At 37.2% G+C, this 26664-nt stretch overlaps 1 protein-coding gene across 1 annotated transcript in view; it reads left to right on the forward strand.

Moving 5' to 3' along the window:
- The window catches only part of VPS9D1 (VPS9 domain containing 1), a 134133-nt gene extending 119144 nt beyond the window's left edge, over positions 1-14989 (forward strand). Inside the window, exons 11-15 of the mRNA XM_053699362.1 lie at positions 2888-3017; positions 4013-4203; positions 6055-6121; positions 10797-10901; positions 13724-14989. Coding sequence (XP_053555337.1) covers positions 2888-3017; positions 4013-4203; positions 6055-6121; positions 10797-10901; positions 13724-13820 — 590 coding nt within the window. The 3' untranslated portion in view covers positions 13821-14989. The remainder of the gene's footprint in view (positions 1-2887; positions 3018-4012; positions 4204-6054; positions 6122-10796; positions 10902-13723) is intronic.
- Positions 14990-26664: the final 11675 nt, after the last annotated feature.

The raw sequence follows: 26664 nt of genomic DNA on the forward strand, positions 1-26664 counted from the left end.
ACATACAATACCCCCCCCCAACATTACAACCCACCACCCACATACCCCTAATCTAACCCAAACCCCCCTTAAATAAACCTAACACTAAGCCCCTGAAGATCTTCCTACCTTGTCTTCACCATACCAGGTTCACCGATCCGTCCTGGCTCCGATATCTTCATCCAACCCAAGCGGGGGCTAGACATCCACTGAAGAAGTCCAGAAGAGGGTCCAAACTCTTCCTCCTATCCGGCAAGAAGAGGACATCCGGACCGGCAAACATCTTCTCCAAGCGGCATCTTCGATCTTCTTCCATCCGGTGCGGAGCGGGTCCATCTTGAAGCAGGCGATGCGGATCCATCCTCTTCTTCCGATGTCTCCCGACGAATGACGGTTCCTTTAAGGGACGTCATCCAAGATGGCGTCCCTCGAATTCCGATTGGCTGATAGGATTCTATCAGCCAATCGGAATTAAGGTAGGAATTTTCTGATTGGCTGATGGAATCAGCCAATCAGAATCAAATTCAATCCGATTGGCTGATCCAATCAGCCAATCAGATTGAGCTCGCATTCTATTGGCTGTTCCGATCAGCCAATAGAATGCGAGCTCAATCTGATTGGCTGATTGGATCAGCCAATCGGATTGAACTTGATTCTGATTGGCTGATTCCATCAGCCAATCAGAAAATTCCTACCTTAATTCCGATTGGCTGATAGAATCCTATCAGCCAATCGGAATTCGAGGGACGCCATCTTGGATGACGTCCCTTAAAGGAACCGTCATTCGTCGGGAGACATCGGAAGAAGAGGATGGATCCGCGTCGCCTGCTTCAAGATGGACCCGCTCCGCACCGGATGGAAGAAGATCGAAGATGCCGCTTGGAGAAGATGTTTGCCGGTCCGGATGTCCTCTTCTTGCCGGATAGGAGGAAGACTTTGGACCCTCTTCTGGACTTCTTCAGTGGATGTCTAGCCCCCGCTTGGGTTGGATGAAGATATCGGAGCCAGGACGGATCGGTGAACCTGGTATGGTGAAGACAAGGTAGGAAGATCTTCAGGGGCTTAGTGTTAGGTTTATTTAAGGGGGGTTTGGGTTAGATTAGGGGTATGTGGGTGGTGGGTTGTAATGTTGGGGGGGGGGTATTGTATGTTTTCTTTTACAGGCAAAAGAGCTGAACTTCTTGGGGCATGCCCCGCAAAGGGCCCTGTTCAGGGCTGGTAAGGTAAAAGAGCTTGTAACTTTTCTAATTTAGAATAGGGTAGGGAATTTTTTATTTTGGGGGGCTTTGTTATTTTATTAGGGGGCTTAGAGTAGGTGTAATTAGTTTAAAATTGTTGTAATATATTTCTTATGTTTGTAAATATTTTTTTATTTTCTGTAACTTAGTTCTTTTTTATTTTTTGTACTTTAGCTAGTTTATTTAATTGTATTTATTTGTAGCAATTGTGTTTATTTAATTTATTGATAGTGTAGTGTTAGGTTAATTGTAGGTAGTTTATTTAATTATTTTATTGATAGGGTAGTGTTAGGTTTAATTATATCTTAGGTTAGGATTTATTTTACAGGTAAATTTGTTATTATTTTAACTAGGTAACTATTAAATAGTTCTTAACTATTTAATAGCTATTGTACCTGGTTAAAATAAATACAAAGTTGCCTGTAAAATAAATATAAATCCTAAAATAGCTATAATATAATTATAATTTATATTGTAGCTATATTAGGATTTATTTTACAGGTAAGTATTTAGCTTTAAATAGGATTAATTTATTTAATAAGAGTTAATTTATTTCGTTATATGTAAATTATATTTAAGTTAGGGGGGTGTTAGTGTTAGGGTTAGACTTAGCTTTAGGGGTTAATACATTTATTAGAATAGCGGTGAGCTCCGATCGGAAGATTAGGGGTTAATAATTGAAGGTAGGTGTCGGCGATGTTAGGGAGGGCAGATTAGGGGTTAATACTATTTATGATAGGGTTAGTGAGGCGGGTTAGGGGTTAATAACTTTATTATAGTAGCGGTGCGGTCCGCTCGGCAGATTAGGGGTTAATAAGTGTAGGCAGGTGTCGGCGACGTTGAGGGGGGCAGATTAGGGGTTAATAAATATAATATAGGGGTCGGCGGTGTTAGGGGTAGCAGATTAGGGGTACATAGGGAGAACGTAGGTGGCGGCGCTTTGCGGTCGGAAGATTAGGGGTTAATTATTGTAAGTAGCTGGCGGCGATGTTGTGGGGGGCAGATTAGGGGTTAATAAATGTAATATAGGGGTCGGCGGGGTTAGGGGCAGCAGATTAGGGGTACATAAGTATAACGTAGGTGGCGGTCGGCAGATTAGGGGTTAAAATTTTTAATCGAGTGGCGGCGATGTGGGGGGAGCTCGGTTTAGGGGTACATAGGTAGTTTATGGGTGTTAGTGTACTTTAGGGTACAGTAGTTAAGAGCTTTATAAACCGGCGTTAGCCAGAAAGCTCTTAACTCCTGCTATTTTCAGGCGGCTGGAATCTTGTCGTTAGAGCTCTAACGCTCACTGCAGAAACGACTCTAAATACCAGCGTTAGAAAGATCCCATTGAAAAGATAGGCTACGCAAATGGCGTAGGGGGATCTGCGGTATGGAAAAGTCGCGGCTGAAAAGTGAGCGTTAGACCCTTTAATCACTGACTCCAAATACCAGCGGGCGCCCAAAACCAGCGTTAGGAGCCTCTAACGCTGGTTTTGACGGCTACCGCCGAACTCTAAATCTAGGCCATAGAGAGAGATCATATAAGGATGTCTGCTTTCTGCAAGTAGAGAGCGAGAAAAAGAAAATAAATAACAGGCCGTTTTGTCATAAGTGCACATTTTATATGTTGTGTATGTGTTTCATGGAACAAGCTTACTTTACCTGGCCATGGCCTGTTTCCTCAGATCTGCTCCTGTCTGTCTCTATACTTGCTCTGGATCTGAAGCCTAGCTCCAGCGACAAGGACGAATGTCTGGATTGCTTAGATGAGAGCTTCTTTCCCCCTCTGTGGCCGGCATTACTTGCCCTTTACAGGTAAATGCAACCCAATTAGAAAGGTCAGGTGAATAAATTGTTTAGTTTAAAGGGACAGTATACACTGATTTTCATTTAACTGCATGTAATAGACACTACTGTAAAGAATAAGATGCACAGATACTGATATAAAAATCCAGTATAAAACTGTTTAAAAACTTACTTAGAAGCTCCCAGTTTAACACAACTAATGAGATAAGCCTAGGACAGCCACTGAAAGGGGCTGATAGCAGAACCTCCCACTCCCCTGCATATGAAAAGACCCATTATATAAACAGAAGCAGTCTGAAGTCTGTATACATCAGTATACATCTAAAACTTTGGGGCTTGGTTAGGCGTCTGAAAATCAGCACAATGTTATTTAAAAATAAGCAAAACTATATATTTTTTTTTTTACAAAAACACACCCAGGTGGGCTATATAAATGGATTATCTACAAAATATTTATCAAAGAAAATTCTAGTGTATAATGTCCCTTTAAGTCCACAGACCATTACATGTTTAAATCCCAGCATTGCGAGCATTGTGTGTACTAGAACTGTTGTGGTTGTGTTATGTAGTAGCTTCTGCCACAGCATGACCGGCATGTCTGCAGTTTACGTAAATAAAGGGGTGCAAAAAGAAAATCCTCTAAAATGTTAGAGCATTTTATTATTGCACTATTGTTTTGTGTGTTTAATTCCTGTAAATGGATAAACACAGTTACAGTCAGCTCCAGAACAGCAATGCACTGCTGGGAGCTAGCTGAACAGCTCTAGTGAGCCAATTACAAGAGACAAATTGTTTAATCACCAGCTAGCTCCTAGTTGTGTAGGATATATACATACGCTATTCAACAAAGGATACCAAGAGAATAAAGTCAATTAAAAATAGAAGTGTCCTAAAGTGACATAATCTATCTGAATCATGCAGGCTTCATTCTGACTTTCCTATCCCGTTTAAAGCTTATTTGCTGCAGAGAATCTTGGATAATGTTAAAACCTTTATTATTACAGGCACGTGTACAGTTCTCGAGAGGACACATTGATCCATACAATGGATCTGTACAAAACTGCTCCTCCATCTGTGGTGGGGGTCCCCCCAAAGCTGTACCCACATAATGTGAAGGAACCATACAAAGCAGCTGTAGAAGAGCTGAAACTTCTCCCTTTACAGAGGAGCCCTCAGAGGAAGATGGAATGTATTGGTAAGAGAGCGAGTGCCTGGCCTGTAACAGTGACTTTAGGAAAAGGTTAAAGCTACAGTGCACCCTTAATGTTCTCCCAATGACATGTTCAACCAGCTGCAAATTATTAAATATATTGGACTATTTTAGGTTTATTTTTGCAATTGAAATAGCTGTTTTTGCTCATTGAACCCCCCATCCATAATAAAAAATGTCAGCAGCTAAATATTGGCCTTTGTTTATAGAGAGTGAGACAAGATCGTCCGGCTGGCTCAGCCCATTTAAAGGGACACTAAACGTTTGTAAAAACTTCTCTGAATTCGATATATACATCTTTGATATCTTTATTTGTAATAGCCTATAATAGGCTTTGCATATCAGATTATAGTTCACTGAATATTCACTTTCAAAAATGTATTGAATTCCAAACCCACCGTTATAACATGTAGTTTGAATACCGAATCATTCACGATAATCTGAGTTATCAATATGGCCGATTTTTAAATCGGCAATCTGCACATGCGCGAAACACAGGATTCTATTGCGCATGCGCCGGGTGACGCAACAATGCCTTAATGATATGCACAAACACGCTTTGTGATTGGAGACACAAATTTGCATTGCAGGCACCGTTAAAGGGGGTTTGGCTTCTATGACGTTTATTGCCAAATAAAATATATGATTTAATTATGCTAATAACGCTCGTTTTCAAGTCCAAGTGGGTAAGTTATGATTGTTAATGTATGTAGATTTGATTTTGATAATTTAATTATATGAAAAAATTCAAAGTTTTGGAATCCTTTAAATACACATGTTTTAGAAAGCAATGGGCGGTGGTTTCAGTGAGCAAAACCAGCTATTTCAAACACACAAAAAAACTCAAATGAACATTTTCAAATATATTTATAATCATACAGCTGATATAACACATTAAGGGGAACAATTATACAGGACAGTGTAAACCAACACATTTTCATTCATACAGTTAAAGGGACAGTCTACCATATAATTGTTATTGTTTAAAAAGATAGATAATCCCTTTATTACCCATTCCCCAGTTTTGCATAACCAACACAGTTATATTAATATACTTTTTACCTCTGTGATTACCTTGTATCTAGGAACCTTCTTCCAGCCCCCTGATCACATGACTGTGACTGTTTATTATCTATTGTCTTGCAGTTAGCATTGTTTTGTGCTAATTCTTAAATAACCCCCTGTGCCTGAACACAGTGTTATCTATATGGCCCACGTGTACTTTCTGTCTCTTTGTGTTGAAAAGAGATTTAAAAAGCCTGTGATAAGAGGCAGCCCTCAAAGGCTTAGAAATTAGCATATGAGCCTACCTATGTTTAGTTTAAAGTAAGAATACCAAGAGAAAAAAGCAAATTTGATGATAAAAGTAAATTGGAAAGTTGATTAAAATTAAAAATCCTATCTGAATAATGTCAGTTTAATTTATACTTGACTATCCCTTTAAATGTATGCTTTAAAAGTTTTTTTTTTACTCTGCACAGCCATATCTTCCCTCCCCTCTGCATCTGACTGTTTTATTTAGTATGTGATATGAGAAAGTACAGACTACCTGTGCTAATAGGTAAAAGTAAAATTGCTTACTCTTGGCTGCACCAACGTCTGTGGAGTCTATGAACATTTTAAGGTTATCCTCTTAAAGGGTTAATTTATTCTGCAAATAAACTGGTATTTGGACAAGATCTCAGGGACTTTATGCAATAAAATATATACATTTCTGTAGATGAAAACTGTAAGGAGCTGTGTTTAGTGGTCGTGGAATCCCATGTCTTTTGTGGGGAGGGGTAAAAGCAGGTACAGACTGCGGCTAACCTATTACTACCTACCTGTGCTTGTCAGTGAGAAGCCTGCGCGTGATCTGCGAGTGTGCAGGGGAATACTGTGACAAACCTGGGACCTCTGCCATGTAAGTATCACTCTGGACAGGTAAAACAGCCCTGAGAGCTGAAATATCTTTCTAGTTTTTTTAAAAAAATATTATGTTCTAATTTGAGTATTTATTTTGCTTTCTTCATTCTGAAATTCGCTGTGTTTAGCACCTGCAAAGGGGTTAAGCACACAGGTAAAGTTGTGTTCAAGAGTCACAAGTATTCTAGCAGGGAAACACCCTGTGAACCAGATTTGCAGCTGCTGTGCAGGACCTTTATCTCCTTTGCAGGGGGTAACTACTTAGTTATCTAGGGTCAGTGATCTAAAAGTACATTCTATAATGAATCAGAAGATGTGTGTTTTGCTTTAGAATGTCCCTTTAAAGTCTAGTCTAAGAAACTTGTAGCTACCTAAAGGGGAGAAAGCAAATTACAGAACAATTCTGTCTGTTGTGCTCTGTATTCTGTTCCTCATGTGTTTTTTCTTTTCATCTTTCTGTATGCGAGTCTGTTTGTCCTTTTTTCCCATCAGTAGTAGTACAGGTTGCTGGATATATTAGGGTATTGGGCGCAGATCTGGAGCCCGCAGGGAGCACTTGTGATGGATGTGATGTGACAGCCCTGTGCAGTGCACGGTCTGTCCTACACAGCACATGAGGCTGCCTAAGTCTGCAGAGAAGCAGCTACCAAGCACAACGGCTGTCTGCTCTAATTAGCAAAGAGATACAGAACAAGGGGATCAAGGGGAGAGCCAGCAGAGAGCTATGCAGAGAAACTCGGAGAGCAGTGAATGAGAGCAGACAGGAACCGCAGAGATAAATCAGACAGTGAGACCCTTGCCGTGCAAGGAAAAGCGCAAAGACAGAAAGAGCAGGCTGTGTTATGGTAGAACAGGGATGTGAAGGGGAAAATACTAGCAGGGTATTGATGAGCGAAGTGAATACGATCAGAGTGATTATTGATTGAGCTTAGGCATTACAAGAGTACACAGCGAGCAGTGTAAGGAGAGCGCTAGAAACTTTACTGTGTTGTGGGAACACTAGGAGTGTGAAATGAAGGTAAGATGGCAGCTAGAGATGTACAGTGACATCATATAAATGACCAAGAGATAGATAATAGTGCAAGAAGAAGAGAGGGACATAATGTAATGAGAGAGAAGGTGAGGGACAGCAAGTAGCTAGAGATTTGACAAGAGCGCTTCAGTGAATGATACTCACTGGTGTGAGTGCGAGTAGACTAAAAATAAATGTCTGGCAGAGCCAAGAGGGTGCACAGTATAAGACTAGGAGACCGCGGAGAACACAGAGAGAGAGGGACAGAGCAGACAATGTAAGGAGAGATAGGGAATACGGGCTATGGATAGGGAATATGGGCTATGGATAGGGAATACGGGCTATGGATAGGGAATACGAGCTATGTATAGGGAATACGGGCTATGTATAGGGAATATGGGCTATGGATAGGGAATACGGGCTATGGATAGGGAATACGGGCTATGTATAGGGAATACGGGCTATGTATAGGGAATACGGGCTATGGATAGGGAATACAAGCTATGTATAGGGAATACGGCCTATGGATAGGGAATATGGGCTATGGATAGGGAATACGGGCTATGTATAGGGAATACGGGCTATGTATAGGGAATATGGGCTATGTATAGGGAATACGAGCTATGTATAGGGAATACGGCCTATGGATAGGGAATATGGGCTATGGATAGGGAATACGGGCTATGTATAGGGAATACGGGCTATGTATAGGGAATATGGGCTATGGATAGGGAATACGAGCTATGTATAGGGAATACGGGCTATGTATAGGGAATACGGGCTATGGATAGGGAATACGGGCTATGTATAGGGAATACGGGCTATGGATAGGGAATGCGGGCTATGGATAGGGAATACGAGCTATGTATAGGGAATACGGGCTATGTATAGGGAATACGGGCTATGTATAGGGAATATGGGCTATGGATAGGGAATACGGGCTATGTATAGGGAATACGGGCTATGTATAGGGAATATGGGCTATGGATAGGGAATACGAGCTATGTATAGGGAATACGGGCTATGTATAGGGAATACGGGCTATGTATAGGGAATACGGGCTATGGATAGGGAATACGGGCTATGGATAGGGAATACGGGCTATGTATAGGGAATACGAGCTATGTATAGGGAATACGGGCTATGTATAGGGAATACGAGCTATGTATAGGGAATACGAGCTATGTATAGGGAATACGGGCTATGGATAGGGAATATGGGCTATGGATAGGGAATATGGGCTATGTATAGGGAATATGGGCTATGTATAGGGAATATGGGCTATGTATAGGGAATATGGGCTATGTATAGGGAATATGGGCTATGTATAGGGAATACAGAGAATACGGGCTATGTATAGGGAATACAGAGAATACGGGCTATGTATAGGGAATACAGAGAATACGGGCTATGTATAGGGAATACAGAGAATACGGGCTATGTATAGGGAATACAGAGAATACGGGCTATGTATAGGGAATACAGAGAATACGGCTATGTATAGGGAATACAGAGAATACGGGCTATGTATAGGGAATACGGGCTATGTATAGGGAATACGGGCTATGTATAGGGAATACAGAGAATACAGGCTATGTATAGGGAATACAGAGAATACTGGCTATGTATAGGGAATACTGGCTATGTATAGGGAATACAGGCTTTGTATAGGGAATACGGGCTTTGTATAGGGAATACGGGCTATGTATAGGGAATACAGAGAATACGGGCTATGTATAGGGAATACAGAGAATACGGGCTATGTATAGGGAATACGGGCTATGTATAGGGAATACAAGCTATGTATAGGGAATACGGGCTATGGATAGGGAATATGGGCTATGGATAGGGAATATGGGCTATGTATAGGGAATATGGGCTATGTATAGGGAATATGGGCTATGGATAGGGAATATGGGCTATGGATAAGGGAATATGGGCTATGTATAGGGAATACGGGCTATGGATAGGGAATACGGGCTATGTATAGGGAATACGGGCTATGTATAGGGAATACAGGCTATGTATAGGAAATACGGGCTATGTATAGGAAATACGGGCTATGTATAGGAAATACGGGCTATGTATAGGAAATACGGGCTATGTATAAGAAATACAGGCTTTGTGTACTATATTGTGAACAGAAAAGTGGAATGAATAGCAGTAGACGAAGAGAGAGAACTGGCTCATGAAAATCTGCAGGAAGTAAAATAACAGAGAAGTCAGAGTGAGGAAGAAAATGAGGAGAGGATAGACCGTACAGCGAGAGAGGAGACACAGAGGTGTTTGTGCTCCTGTTTAAGTAAGATGTCAGTAACATCTAGACGGTTAAACCAAGACAAGAGCACAGACAGCATCTATCGTTGCTGGGGGCGTCTTTCGGGTTCAACTGTCAACACATAATGAGATTGTAAGATTCAAACTTCCAGACACATCAGCATCTTGAGTGGCCTCACACTGACCTCAGACAGCAGGGGAGAGTGATGTGAGAATGGGGAACAAATGACCCCAGATACTCCGGATAGCCTACTGCTGCTCTAGCGCACAAGGGCCCCTCACCTGTCCTAGCTTCTGCCAAACAGACAAGCAACAGAATAAAATGTATTAACTCCTAGAGATCAGGAGGTCAATACATATAGCAGTTTATTATATCTCCCCAATAAATCCAGCAGTGACTCCCAGACATCCTACACAGATAAGGGGATATATGCAGGCAATAAATAACAGAGCAAGCGCGGTTAAACTAAAACCGCATATTTGTCTACTTATGTGACTTGGTGAAATTCCAAAGAAAATGCCTTCAACTTTTCTAGAATACAACAGAAATAAAACCTGCACAAAAGACTAAAAAATGCACATTTGCTTTTAAACACGTAGGGCAGGACATACGGTTTATTCACTTTTCTAGCTGGCATCTTCAAAGGGAGAAAAGGATCATGAATCTTCTTAATTTATAAATATTTGTATTCCAGAGCCTAGAAACTTTTATACTGATTTTGTTTCTCTTAATGTTGTATTCCGATTACTTAAACTTTTTTATGCTGTCTGGGCAGGTGGGTCTATCAATTGTTTTTTGTTTTTGTACCTTATATATTTATAGATGTGCTATTGTACAGTAAGCAGAGGAATAGTTAAAGGGACAGTGTTCCTATTTAACAACAAAGCCATTTCATCAGAAAGTGCTTCTGGATATAAAAGGGAAAAAAGAGAATATTTTTTTTCCAAATACAATTTCTCTATTACGAGAATAAATTAAAAAGTAAATCTTTTAGCCTTCTACAGCAATTATTGGACACAGTAACTGTAGAAAGGAAATCGAAATGATAATGCTAACGCAAGTTTTACACCTTCTTCATGCAAAATCATCTTCCTCAAGAGAAATCAATCAAATAGATATGCAAAATCAATATACACTGCAAGGTTTTATTGTACCACTGCTGCTTTGTACCCCAGACACATGCCATTTTCTCATGCACAGACACCATAAATACTCGCACTTTAGTGATCTTCCTACAGTACCTATGCCAATTCTTTGTCCATGCATTAATCCAAACTTTCACGTCCTCTCTCTTGGGAGTGAATTACAATATGGTTCTCATGGTTAAAATGCCAGCAGTGATCTGCTACATAAGCTAATCGTGTAACCTCTGACCTCTTTCAGTGGAGCAGATGATCTCTTACCTATCTTGGCATTTGTAGTGCTGAGGAGTCACTTGTCAGAGCTGCTGTATGAGTGTGCAGCTCTTGAAGAGTTCTTACATGAAGGGTGAGTATGTAATAGTTTTTCTTATGATGATTTAAATCTATATATAGAAATAAAAAAAAGAATGTGTTTAATGTGATTCTATGTTCTCCCTCTACTTTTTCCAGTGTTTACTGCGGCATTGAAGTCCAAAATTTAATTTTCCTGATTCAGATTGAGCATGCAATTTTAAGCAACTTTCTAATTTACTCCTATTATCATTTTGTCTTTGTTCTCTTGCTATCTTTATTTGAAAAAGCAAGAATGTAAGCTTAGGAGCCAGCCCATATGTGGTTCAGCATCTAGGTAGCGCTTGCTTATTGGTAGCTACATTTAGAAACCAATCAGCAAGAGCTAGCCAGGTTTTGAACCAAAAATGGGCCGGCTCCTAAGCTTACATTCTTAATTTTTCAAATAAAGATAACAAGAGAACGAAGAAAAATTGATAATAGGAGTAAATTAGAAAGTTGCTTAAAATTGCATGCTCTATCTGAATCATGAAAGTTTATCATTTTGACTAGACTATCCCTTTAAGATGCATGCACTCTCCTGAGACTACCTCAGTATGCTCTCATAGAAAGAAGCTTATTTTTAACAAAGGATATCAAGAGCAAGAAGTAAATTTGATAATGGAAATCAAAATTTCAAGATTCAGACACAGTGTACAATTTTAGAAAACCAATTCACTTCTATGTCTGATTTACAGTACATATGAGCAATAGGTATAACTGTGTATCAATTACTAAAGGAGGCGCAGTGAGATCAGATTTCTGTTGCATGTTTGCCCTTTGTAGTTAAAGGGACAGTATTCACTTATTGTCATATAACTGCATGTAATAGACACTACTATAGACAAGAATATGCAAAGATACTGATCTAAAAATCCAGTATAAAACCTTTTAAAAACGTACTTAGAAGCTCCCAGTTTTAACACTGTTGGTGATGTTAGGTGAGCAGACCCCCACCCATCCCCTGCATATGAAAAGACCCATTATACAAACAGGAGCACGCAGGAATCTGTAGACATCAGTATACATCTAATTCTTTGGGGCTTAGTTAGGAGTCTGAAAATCAGTTCAATGTTATTAAAAAAAAATAAGCATAATTATACATTGTTACAAAAACACTCCCTATGGGCTATATAAATGGATCATCTACAAAACATTTATCCTAAGAAAAATCTATTTTGCGGCGTCCCTTTAAACTTTGATTGGTCCATTGAGGCTCACCAGATGTGTTTTAACTAGCTCACAGTAGTGCATTGCTGCTCTCTGATTAATTTTAACTATGCATTTACAGACCTGCTGCGCCGCAACCCCCCCCACTCCCAGTTATATATTGGACACCTTGAAACCCTAAATAAGAGAGAGACTTATCATTAAAGTAGCTTCCTACTAAAGTCGCATTAAAAAAAAAGTAGCTTTATTGCACAACCACATACAACAAACCTATTTTCCAGTGATCGTACGCTTGTTGCATGCTTAAAGGACCAGTAAACACAGTAGATTTGCATAATCAACAAATGCAAGATAACAAGACAATGCAATAGCACTTAGTCTGAATTTCAAATAAGTAGTAGATTTTTTTTTTCTAAAAAATTCAAACTTACGTATATTTCCACTCCATGTAATAGCCATCAGCCAATCACAAATGCATATATGTATATTCTGTGAATTCTTGCACATGCTCAGTAGGAGCTGGTGACTCAAAAAGTGTAAATATAAAAGACTGTGCACATTTTTTTAAGGGAAGTATATTGGAAAGTTGTTTAAAATTACAGGCTATATCTGAATCATGAAAAATTAATTTTACCTGAGTGTCCCTTTAAATATTTTAGAATAAAACGTTTAATTACGTGCAGTAAATAAGGTAGTATTTGTGTTTTTATTTTATTTGAATAAGTGGGGGCTTTTTGGTTACTGATGCATGCTTTGAGGGTTCTATATCGTCAGGCATTCCTTAAAGAAACACTTTTCCGGATTTGGGCCACATTGAATCATGGTACTTAGAGTTTCAGGGAGATTGCATTCCATTTGCTGGCATCAGGGAGCCGCTATTACAATCAGGGATACTCCCTGAATTTCAGGGAGAGTTGGGATGTCTGCATTTAATGCCTTTACAAAGATTAAACACATAGAACATTTTATTATTTCACAGCTGCTTGCACATAGCTAATGTTTTATATTTTCAATTTCATATTATTATTTTTTCTTTATTAAAGTGAATGCAATCAGTGTACAGTTAAAGGGGCATGATACCCAAATGTTGAAACACTTAAACAAGCTGACTAGAAAAATTAATCTGAGCATCTCTATGTAAAAAAGAAAGATATTTTACCTCAAAATGTCCTAAGTATTCACACCCCATTGTAAAGGACTTTAAGCAGCAAATCGGTATGCCTGTCCCATGACTTGCGCCTCATGCACACTCATGCTATTAACCTATTCAGTTAAAGGAAGTTTACTATGAAATCTCATGAGATCACAGTAAAACAGTTATGACCTCAGCACTGCTGATGCTGATTGGCTGCTGTTCATTTCTTCCTTTTTTGGGGGGGGCAGTAAACTAAAAGATAACTTTTTACACAGCGCTTACTCTGGTGAGCTGAGGAAATTGTGAGGTAAAATATCTTCCTTTTTTACATAGAGATGTTCAGGTGATATTTTCCTGTCAGCTTTTAACAGCTATACTGCATCACTTTCAAGTGATTTAGCATATGAGTATTATGTCCCTTTAAATTGAATTTGGCTCTGTTTGTGTTACAAGTTAATAATAGTTATTTTTTTATTGTATTAAACTGAATACCATGATTGTTTTTCTCAGACATATTTCCTCTCTGTTTTAAGGTATTTGATTGGAGAGGAGGGATACTGCCTGACCTCTGTACAGAGTGCTCTTGTATACCTGGAGACCATGAGCTTGTTCCCTGCTCCAACCTATTGACTAAGGACACTGTATAATTGTTACTGACTACTATCTTGCAGCTTGGCATCTAAAAAGACTGTTACATTTGGGACATGTGAATAGATATATCTTTTGAAAATGCACCTTATCTATATATATATAAATTATTATTGTTTATTTCAGGCTAGCAAACCTCTCCTTCCTTATAATTAATGAACAGCATTCATGGATGCTTCCATCTATGGGGTATGAGGAAGACTGGCAAAGTGTTTTTTTATGGGTACCACATGGTACAGGGTGATTGCTTAAAATAACGTACTTTTATGCAAAACAAGATTTCTGTAATATACTGAATACTAAAGGGGACACTAAATCTTCTGAGTTACTTTTCAGCTCATTTACAACCTGACCTGAGTAAGATCTGCTGCAAAGAAGAACCTTTTTTTTCTTTTTAACATAAGATAACTTCTATACAACTTTACGGCACCCATTGTTAAAATAAAACTTTACACTTATTTCTTAATTATTTATGCAACTAATTGTATTTTAAAAATACATCTGTATATTATTCTCAGGATACTCTTTGCATTGAGTATATCATTATGTCTAGCATATTTTTAGGGTTTAAGGACCCTTGAATATTTCCTACCAACCGTACCAACACTACTTTTTTTTATATTACATTACTGATGTTCAGTATAGGCAATCATGTAGCCCAAAGAAAGCATTATCCATAATGATTGGTTATGGTGCAGGCTGATTTCAATACCACAACGTGATTAAAAAAGTAAAGCAAACCCCTGTTATAAATAACTGAAATAATTGCACAATCTTAGTTGGGTAGGTGGAGTATAGTATAAAAATGTAAAATAATTATCATGGCATTTTCTTTTATCTGACTTTTACAAATGGTGATTTAGTATAATTACTATATTTGTATTTTGCTAATGAGAGAGATTATTATTATATTTTATTATTATTATGCAGTTTAGACATGACTTATAATAACAATTTAAATTGTTTCCTTTGTTCTAGAATCCAAACTATCTAAATTGATCTCCAATTCTGCATGAGAGCTGTAATTCTGTTTGCTTTGTCTGCCAATTTAGCAAACTGTTAGATAATGTTTTCTTTCTGCATCAAATGTACACAATATAAAAATGTGAAAAATATTTTAATTTATATCACTGAAAGTAACAAACACTGAATTGGTGTATGTTTTGTGTGAACTTATTTGGAGTATACACATGGCTGTTGGATGGGGCCACTTCTATAAATGTATGTTTTGATTTTAGTATGTATATACACTATGTATGTATGTATGTATGTGTGTGTGTGTGTGTGTGTGTGTGTGTGTGAATATATATATATATATATATATCTTTAACAGTGGTGAGTGCATGTTGAGTCTGAAGTCTGGTGGCATGTTGTAAGTAGCAAAGTTAGCATATTGTATTTGCAGAATGTACATTCCTATTGCAGCACTGACAAACACACATTTTGGGCTAAGTGTCAAAACTATTATCTAAAAGTATATTATTTATTTATCCATGAAAGTGCAAGGATATGTTATTTCTCTAGGACTGTAGGGACCCCAGTAGTGCTTAGACTGTTACTTCTGAGAGGGTAAATGGGGCAGAGAGAGATTGCAGAGGAAAAGTGAAAGTTGAGAAGGTAGAGTTAAAGGCACAGTACATTGTAAAATAGTTTTTCCCTTAAAGGGATAGATTACTCAAAAATTTTCTCCCCGTTAATTTGTTTCCAATGATCCACTTTACCTGCTGAAGTGAATTAAATTGTTTTCAAGTATTTTCATTACCCCTATATTGGCATTTTAAATAGTTGATTTAGCCTGTGGTATCACCACCTATTCTGAAAGTTTGTGGCCTTAGGTCCAAGCTATAGATAAACTGTGTAAACACAGCCAGCAGAAGAAATTATACTACCAGTGGGGTATAGAAGAGATTAGGTAATAAAATGTTAATTTTCCATTGTTTTCTCCAAGTATTGGTGATTGGTTTACGGACAGATAAAGAAGCAGATATATGTACACAATGTGATAAAGTAATGAGATCTGATTATACCTACAAGTTCAACCCGTTTTATTAGGTTGTGGCTTCAAAAACAACATTAGCTTCTTTTATATATATATATATATATATATATATATTTATATATATATATATATATATATATATATATATATATATATATATATATATATAAATAAACCTTAAAAAGCAAATCTCATACATTTTATACTCTGTAGCTAGTAAAAAGAAAAACGTAATTGGGAAAACCCAGTAAGGGAAAAACAATTTTATAGTATACTGTCCCTTTATTGTATTTTCAATTACTTGCTATACCAGCTGCAGAGTGTAAAATGTATGAGAAATTGCATTTTCATGTTTGTATATGAATCAGCAGGTTTTGTGCTTTAAAGCCACAGCTTATTACAATAGGTTGGGCTTGCTGGTAATATCTCATTATGCTATCACTTTGTGTACACACACTTGCTTCCTTATATTTGTCAGTAAACCAAAGCTCAATACTTAGACCCTGATATTCAAAACCTCTCCACTCAGGTGAGATATTATAAAATGATCTTGAAAGCACTGTAAGATCCCTAGTGAAATATTCAAAAAGCAGAATTTGCTTTGCTTCTCTAAGGGGTGTTTCCTGCAGTTCTGTATGTAAAGGAGAGACAAGCCCAGTGCAATATAGCACTGCATGACATGAGAGTTCTGCTGCATAATCACTTTGTGCTTTCTACTTTATATCAATTTACACTTCAGATTTATTTTATTACATTTAAATTTTACACTTTTTTAAAAAAAAAAGCTTTATTGTAAAACTGTAAACCGTACAATATAGATAAACATAAAGGCTGCAAACGTACCTACATATAATGGCTTAATGCGATACATATCCTGTTTCCACATATACCTGATAAGTCAGGGATTCTCAACAATGTAACTTCCCCAGTAAACATCTGTGGTGTAGTCCCTTCTGTGTTTTCTAATCAGTCTCTTTACAAAGTATTAGGAAGACCTAACAAGTTAGCATGTGGAGTCAAAACAGGCTTGATTTGAATTACAAAACACCCTGCCCTTCCAGGGCATTCATCTAACTGTTGAAATTGCAACACAGGATAGTTAATAGTACGTTTACATTTATAATGCTGATAAGTCGTAGTGATGAAAGAGACCATTTTAGTAAAGAAAGGAGGGAGAAGATGGTAGAGATGAGTAAAAAAATTGACAGAGGGAGAGAAGAAGAAGAATAGGGAAAGAGAAAGAAGAAAAGAGGGACCCAGGTGGGAAGTGAGGAGGGCTGGGGGGTGCCTTGCAGTTTAGATGGGTTTGTGTGGTTAAGGAATTCCCAGTAGAACTGGACCTCCTGGAAGAAGGTCAAGTTTTCATTCCAAAAGTATGAGAATAACTCATAAGCGAGGAGCTCGGATGTGCTAAGTGTCCATTATTGTTTTGTGGGAATTTGTGGTGTTTTCCATTTTCTTAAGATCAGCGATCTTGCACTATTGAGACCTATTTGTAATGGAAACTTTCTATTTTGTCTTTTTAATTTGTATACAGCAGTGTATTTAGGATTGTGATTTTTTTTTAAATTCTGATTATGCCCTCACAGTTTCTGTGTAATCTTAACACAGTAGGGTCATACGTTGTATATATGTGTCTTTTACAAACTGATTGCACTTTGAATGTCTTTTATTTAAATTAAAACTGAAAAACTGTCAACTTCAGTTTCCCAGAGAGCATAATTTCTTTCTATGGGCCAGATAATCTAACATTATCTAGTTTGGAGAGAGAATATAGTGCTGACTTCACAGTGGCAGAACTCACATTTTTCTAAGAAAATGGAAGTAACCTGCAAATTCCAGAGGGATGAGAGGTGTTTTCCATAAAAAAGAAATTAAGCTCTCTGGGATAGAAAATTTCACATGGAGAGAAAAGATAACTGGAGAACACCGGGGGCTATTTTAAAGGCTCAGTTTGCATCAATTCCAAATTAAACTGAAAAGTTTTCACTACAATTTAACTCGTTTTTGTCTATATTTTAGTATATATTACTTTTCTGTTAGTAAACATGGTTTTTAACAAATGATACCAAGAGAACAAAGAAAAAATGATAATAGAACTAAATTAATAAATTGTTTAAAATCACATGCTCTATCTGAATCATGGAAGAAAAAATTGGGGTTTCATATCCCTTTTAGCTATACCTTGGAAACTCCCCTGTTCAGCCTAGGGAACTGCCCTGTCCCTCCCACTTTCTGTAACTGTACACAATTACATTGCACTTTGTATTTTTTCCATTGTAAATTGACAAAGTATGATCCTAAGTTAAGTAACACAGAAACTTTCAAAGCATAATCAGAATGTGTAATATCACTGCTAGATTAAAATCTAAAGGTATTAAATTACATATAAGGAAGCTTAAATGCAATAATACTGAAAGGACCCAATCTGTGCATTGTATTTTGTATTACTATACATTTCGAAATGTAAGTGTAACAAAACTCTCACATCATCAGTGCTATATTGCACTGGGCTTGTCTCTGCTTCACATACATAAATGAGAGAGATCTCGAATTGCTGGAGAGTTCCACCTTTTTCTTTTGAAAATTCAGCGAGTTCAGCCTTTGTGAAGTCTGAACTACAATTTCTCTCCAATCTGGAAATGATTTGAATATCGGGGCCTTATAGAGAACAATGGCAAATAAGTAATAAAATGTTAAACTATCCTGAACCCTACTGAGAGTGTAATTTCTTCTACTGGCTCTGTTTACATAGTCAATACCATAGACTCCAGTATAGAAATCTTCAGTATAGGTGAGGATACCACAGGCTAAATCATATATTTAAAATGCAGAATACAACAAATACATAATCAAGGTAAAGGAGCTACTTTTAAACCATTAAAATCATTCCAGCAGGTAAAATGGATAATTGGGGATAACATTTTTAGGTAAACTGTCCCTTTAAGAGAGAGTGGAGTATAAAGAAGAGGGAAAAGATATGAGAGAAGGGAAAGAAGGAATGTGAAGAGAAGACCTGACAGAGAAAGGGGGAGGGTAAAAAGAGAGATTGAAGAGAGGAGGGAGTTGAGAAAGATAGTTAAGAACGAGAAGGGAGAGAGGATAATTATAATTAAAAAAAAAATATCCAGGTCTGCTATGACCTTCCAGGACTGTCAGCACTCTTTGCATTCTGTCAGTTTAACAACTTTCTTTTTCTCTCTAGCTATCGTCTTTCCCAGAACCTCTAGTTGATGTTTCTAACTGCTATGAACGTATTTTTGTTAATTTATTACTGTATGTCGCATTATTTAATTTGTTATGGTATAAAATAAAAACAATGTTACAAAATGTTTCACAATGGCTAAACATGTGCAAAGACGGGGGAAGGAGTGGTGTGGGTGGGAGGTGTGGTGTGGGTGGGATTAGAAGTGTCGAGTTACATTTTGTCCTGGCAAGTAGTTGAGGACTTGAAATTTTAAGCCCTGTATATACTGTATATGTGTGTGTATATATACTGTATATGCGTGTGTATATATACTGTATATATGTGTGTGTATATATATATATACTGTATGCGTGTGTATATATACTGTATATGCGTGTGTGTATATACTGTATATGCGTGTGTATATATACTGTATATGCGTGTGTATGTATACTGTATATGCGTGTGTATATATACTGTATATATGTGTGTGTATATATACTGTATATATGTTTGTGTGTATATACTGTATATGGGTGTGTATATATACTGTATGTGTGTGTGTATATATATACTGTATATGTGTGTGTATATATACTGTATGTGTGTGTGTATATATACTGTATATGCGTGTGTATATATACTGTATATGTGTGTGTGTGTATATATATACTGTATATATGTGTGTGTGTATATATACAGTATACATATATATATATATATATATATATATATATATATATAAACTTTTTTTTTTTTCCCCAAGGACTGGAGTTTTATCACAAGTCTGTTTACAATTAGACTGTATTATAATCTTAATTTTGACAGAGGTCTTCACAATACTGTTAGATTAGCCTATCCTGAATGGTGTTTAACATCCTGTCCATCCACTACCCATTGAATGATCTGAAGATTTTGTGGGCTCTGTTAGCCATAAGTCAGCTAAGTCACGTGCAATAACTCTAGTACGGTATTATAGGATTTGGAAAATGTGGTTAATATAATTTTGCTGTGGCTTAATCTATAGCAGTGATGGGCAGTGTCCTAAAACATGAAAGACACAGATCAATATTTTAGAATCCTTAAGGGTTGTATATAAATGTATAGCTATGAAGAACACAAATTATGTGTATATATAAATAAATATATAGGTGCTGCAATTCAAACATTGATCAGGAACCATGTATAGACATGAAATACATAGTTCATATTTTATTTAGTCTGCAAATGAAAATCGGTTACAGCCTATGATTTTGGCAGTGTGCAAAAGAAGAGGGTAATTTTACTGTCTTGTGTTTATAAGCTAAATATGTTCAGGAGAGTAAGTATATAATAAAGGACATGGACACAGAATCTATTATCTCAACATATTCAAGCCAGGATCGCATAATTCTTTTTTTTCTTTTTGTACTGAATTAAATAGAGAAATTCTCATTCCACAATGTGCTGAAATAACTTGAAAGTGGTTTTCTTAACATGCATGTAGAATTTTCATATATTCTTAACATTAGGAATTCAGTATATAGCCCACAGCCACTCCTTATTTACAATGGCTAACAAAGCTTGTGAATCTACTAATCTTTACTGATCTTTAAACTAGTAAAGAATCACATAGGGCTAGACACCATGTATACCAAAGTGTGACAAAGCCACAATCACAAAAACCATCTCCATTACACCAGCTTGTGGCAGACATCCTATTGCAACCTGTATTGGAGCTCTGCTTTTTCATTATCTTTGTTTGATGCTTGACCATGGGAAATGCATATAAGATAGTATTCCATTTTTTAAACATGTCCTCCCTAACAGGCAAGATTTTCAGGATTACCATGAGTGAAAGCGCTTAAAATAGTCATGTTTCATCTGTGTTCTATTTCAGAAATCTTCAAAATCTGGACTGTTAGGGAGGCCTGAAAACAGGTTTGAAAACTAGTGAAGAGTCTGGAATGAGGGTGGCGTAGCCTCCCCTGAAAAAAGTAGTATGAACCTCCACCACTTGAAAACCTTGCCTTACATTGTCTTTTTGCAACAAAACACACCTGACTTGAAAAGCTAAATAAAAATCAAATAGGTGGGGCAGGTTATGTATTCCCCAACAGAAGGTAGAAGAAGAGGGTGACAATATGATCAGAAAGGGACTTCTCATTAGATTTCTTTATTGACAAACAGGGTAGGTACATTTATAACAAAAAAAGGGAAAAAAAGACTCTAGGCTAAACATGTCCTAACTTCAAAGAAACCTCTGTAACTGAAATGATCACAGTCCCAGTAGAAAATTAAAGGACCACTAAACACAGCAGAATAGCCTAATCAACAAATACATAATCAAGAAACAAAGCAATTAGTTTGAATTTCAAGTAAGTAGTAGTTTTTGGAGGGGGTTTTCGACAAATGTCAGTTACATTTTCCTTCCTAATGCATCATGTGACAGCCATCAGCCAATCACAAAATGCATATATTTATATGCTGTGAATTTTTGCACATGCTCAGTAGGAGCTGATGCCTCCAGAAAGTGTGCTTATAGAGACACTGCATATTTAGTTATTGAAAATGAATTGGAATGTTGTTTAAAATTGTGTGTTTCATCTGAATTATGAAAGTTTTTAATTTTGACTTGACTGTTCTTTTAAATGTGGGAAAAGTCTCCTACTCACATGCAGTAGTCCAGTAGCCTTTAATTCTTATGGCCTCCAGAACACATTTTTAGGTTACTCTCACAGTTCTTTCTGTTGGTGTTGCCCTGCTTCCCGGTGAATCACAAAATGTGTTCCTCTGTGATCTCACTGCACCCGATTCCTAAAGGATCCTTCAATGAACAGCTGTTTTTGCTTTCCAATCACACTAGAGATCACACCTCTAACCAGACAATTATCTCCATTGAAAACGTTTTTTTATTGCTTCCACATAAAAATAGAACATGTAAAAAAAGAATTATAAAAGATATGACAATTAAAGTAAAAGTAAATCCTAGCGTTTTACAAACGCTAGGCTTTACTATTGAAACAAATAAAGGGCACTTTCATTCATAAAGTATAAGATACTTCATGTAGAAAGCGCCGTTATTTGATTCAATCGATCGCTGCTCTTCGCTCCTACAACAGCCCACGGCTAAAAAAAATTTTTGCTAAGAGGTGACGTTTTCACTTCTTAGCCAATAGCCGTGTGGTAAATCCGGCTTGGCGCCCATGGGAGCCGGATTTACTGCACGGTTATTAGCTAAGAGGTGAAAACGTCACCTCTTAGCGAAATTTTTTTTAGCCATGCGCTGTTGTAGGAGCTTAGAGCGGCGATCAGTTGAATCAAATAAAGGAGCTTTCTACATGAAGTATATTATGCTTCATGAATGAAAGTGCCCTTTATTTGTTTCAATAGTAAATCCTAGTGTTTGTAAAACGCTAGGATTTACTTTCACTTTAATTGTATCTACTTCTTCAGGGAAATCCACATTTTCTACCAGCATTTACAAAGGCTATGTTTAAAGGTCGTAACAACTGTCTTACATCAATTAAGCCAGAACACAAAACATTTATACTTCTTCCAAGAATTACAAGACAAATATAAAATGCCATGTAATAGTAGGTTTGCATCAAAGTCGACACAATATAAGCTTGCTTATTTCTGGGTGATTAGACTGTAATACTAGTGAGGCAAGGCATGCATTCTATATCCAAGGGACATGCAGTCAGGGGAGGCAGAGCCTCACCTGTCATTAAGTATAATAAAAATGAAAAAAAAACAATAAGTTTTCTGACCTTAGCTGCAAATACATGGGAGAGGTAGAGACCAGACCAGCCTCCCTCGATTGCGCAAAAACTTAGAAGGTGCTGTATGGAGTGCTGCCCACTGTCTGCTAGGTCAGGAGTCACATTTAATGATTTAGCCAATCAGGAAAAAGCTCCAAGTGAGGCAGCTCTCATATCTGCCTCAAGGGGGAGCGTGACAGTGTTAGTGTAAAAGAAGCAATCTGTGCTGTGGGCGGGAACTAATATAAGAAAGAAATTAGGACGGCAGAAATATAGTGCTGCAACTGCCTTTCCACTTCATAGTGCATGCACAGCCATTTTTGTTTTGAGCGCAATATCTGCAGCAGCAGGAGAAGTATTTATTTTAGTGCCTCTCGCCGCTCTGCAATGCGTGTCCTATGTGGGCGGAGCTGGGTTCCACTTGCTACAGTTCCCCATGTAGAGGGCTGCTGGAGCGTGTAATGCAGGGTAGCAAAAGTCCTTGCTCTATTTGGGCTGCTGTTTGCTTTTTTACAAACTTCTGCGAGGAGCAAACAGCAGCAATGGCTTTAAGAAGGCAGAGCTGTCAGCCTTTCACTTCCTCACTCCACTAGGTAGATCGGCAGTGCATTACTGGGATGTGCTGCTCTTAGTTCTGACTGCTGCTGTGATAGCTCTCATATGAAGGTGCTAAGAAGAGACAGCCTTGGTAAGGTATTTATTTAACAAGCATTTAGCCCATTATGCTTAGAATGTATTTGTTTGATAACATTTGTGTTAAAAAGCCCTCTCAAACAATGCTATATAATTATACTGAACACAGTATTTATTTATACTTTTGATTTCTGAGATTCAGAAAATTGTGGTAGGGAATCAGTCTACTGCCATTATTTAAAAAATACTGTCATCTTTTTGAAGTGATGGTAAACTTTCAATAATCAAATGCCATAAATGTAATCTTTGCCATTAAAAAAAGTATATGTGTACCTTTTTTTTTTTTTTTTTTTAATCTGTGAAAGGGTTAAATTAGTGCATAAAATAATGCTTCTATTACAATGTTATGCCGGCCCACATGGATGCACTTTTTATGACAATTCCAGTGAACATCCAATCAACATGTGTGTTTGAAGTCCAGCCCCTTTAAAGCCCATAGAAAGCCTATGTATAGAGTGGGTGGGACTGCTTTATATATCACAGTGCAGCCAACAGAGGAAATGAAGGGGGGCGGAGGAACAGAAGATACTAATTAGGATTATAAACCTTTTATTATAAAATATATATACATTTTAAAAAAAATAATTATGTGGTTTTACTTGCAAACTAATATATTTTTTTTTATTGCAACATTCTTAAAGTCTGAAATTTACCATCTCTTGCCATCTTATCTTAAAATAGACTAATAGTATTTTAACAATTACTTTAGAGGCATGATTTACTATGTATTTACTATTTTAACTAATTGTGTAGGGGGAAAAAAATATTTGATCATAAAATTAGCTAAAGGCCTAGGTTTCTCTGAAATAATTTTCCTTTTTACATTAAGAAATGTTAACATGTTTCAGCTAAACCATTTAAATTGATACAGAGACTAAAAGGAAATGCAGGGTTGTGTACAACTGATTTCAGAAGATTTATAGTTCATTGGGGTTGATAAGGACGACTGCTACAGCTGTGATGGTGATCAGGACATGACTTCACACAATGGAAACACAAAGTAGTTTTATTCAAGAAAGGAGCATCCATTTAAAACAACTCCAAGAATTTTTTCCAGAGAAAAAGTGCTCCCATTTTATTCTAATAAAGTGAGTGCTTTACTCACAAAGCGATTTCCACAATAAATAAATTATACTCTAACCATTTGTCTAACTGAAATCCACATCACTTATAATGAAACATCACATTCCTCAGATTTTCCACTGGAGTTTAAAAATAAATAAAAAATAACCAGATGTTTCTTCTCCCCAAAATCCCTAGGCAGCTGTGTGTTGTGAACCATAAGGTGCAGTGTTTTGCCTAAGGGCACTGACAAATATTGCTGCAGTGTTGTTTAATGGTAAAAATATATTTTGAAGAAGCTTTGGAACGGCATTATAAGCTTATGATAAAATATTCCAAATGGTTACTGTACTCTCAACAGACTATAAAGCAGTATAAATAAACTATAAAGCATAATGCAGGTCCATGATAGGCACTTCCTGGATTTGTAGAAAAATAATAAACAAAAAAAATGTATTTACTTATTTTGCTATGAATCCAATGAGTGCATATTATTGTGCATCTATATTTATAGTATAGCTATTTTTTCTTTTTATTAGTCTCTGTTTCTTTGTGTCTGCATGTGTATTTGAGTCTTTCTATTTGATTGTCTGTGAGTGTTTTTGTGTCTTTGAATGTGTGTGTGTGTGTTGCTGTGTGTCTGAGTTGTTTATTTTTGAGTGTGTGTGAGTATTTCTGTGTCTGTGAGTGTGTGCTTTTGAGTGTTTCTTATTGTTTGTGTGTGCCTGTGAGTGTATGTGTGTGCCTTTGAATGTTTCTGTTTGTGTGTGTGTGCCTTTGAATGTTTCTGTTTGTTTGTGTGTGCCTTTGAATGTTTCTGTTTGTTTGTGTGTGCCTTTGAATGTTTTTGTTTCTGCAGACTTTTAAGTATCCAACAATGTAACGTCTGTCAGGTACATATGTGTGTTTAGCCAGCTCTGATACACCAGCCACTGACCTAACTGTACGTCACTACAGCTATATCGCCAGTGTATAATCTGCTAGTAGCACATCATGAACCAAAAAACGTTGTCAAAGTTAGTGGTAAAGTGGCAGAATCTTAAAACCCCCACATCTTAGAGGATATGTTGCAGGACAGCTTTGCTAGAGTCAGGGTAACAACACCGTCATCTGAATTACCAGAGATGCACACTGAACTTGGCCACCAAGCATCTATCTCCCATATTGTACAAGCCAAGTGGATCTCTGGAGCAAAGTATTTATATGTTAAATGCCTTGTTGATTTCTCTAACCCCACCCATCTCTTCTAGGATTGATCTAAATTTAAAAAGCTTTTGGAGAAGGGTTACATATTGACTTAATATAGTTCCACATTTTATTCTTCACACAGGAAATCTTAAGATATAATCACTTGAACTCAATTTACACAGTAATACTCTTGGTCAGGAAGCTTATACTCCAGTACTGGATATGTATGCACTGCCATTTAAGAAATTGATGAATAGCGTACATTCCCAAATGCTCAATAGAACAAGCTGATGTCAAGGGAGACATAGATAAATGAATCAAGGCATTTATATTTAAATGGGAACCTTATCTTATGCATTTACCAGACACACTGCAAATCAGGGATATTTTCATTTTGTAACAGCAAATATATTAGATGATGGTGTATTAGAAACACAGGGCGGGGCATAACAGGAACACAGGGCATGAATTGAAAGACAGGTCAAGACACCACATAGCAGGCAAGAAGTAGATGTTTGTTTCAGGGCCACAGTGGCATAGCTAGAGTTTGTTTTAGGTTAATTTTCAAATACAAATGTACTGTCCTCAAATGATACACAGATGTGTGAACAAATCTAAAAACTAGCCTTATAACAGGACAGAATTTGCTAAAATCCTTGTATCTAATCCTCTGCAGACTGCCCCCTTATTGCAGTTCTTTTGACAGACTTGCATTTTAGCCAATCAGTGCTGACTCCTAGGTAACGCCACGTGCATGAGCACAATGTTATCTATATGGCACACATGAACTAGCGCCCTCTAGTTGTGAAAAACTGTCAAAATGTATTCAGATTAGAGGCGGCCTTCAAGGGTTAAGAAATTAGCATATGAGCCTACCTAAGTAGCTTTCAACTAAGAATACCAAGAGAACAAAGCAACATTGATGATAAAAGTAAATTGGAAAGTTGTTTAAAA

Source organism: Bombina bombina, chromosome 1, assembly GCF_027579735.1.
Source record: "Bombina bombina isolate aBomBom1 chromosome 1, aBomBom1.pri, whole genome shotgun sequence".
In the NCBI taxonomy this organism is placed as follows: domain Eukaryota; kingdom Metazoa; phylum Chordata; class Amphibia; order Anura; family Bombinatoridae; genus Bombina; species Bombina bombina.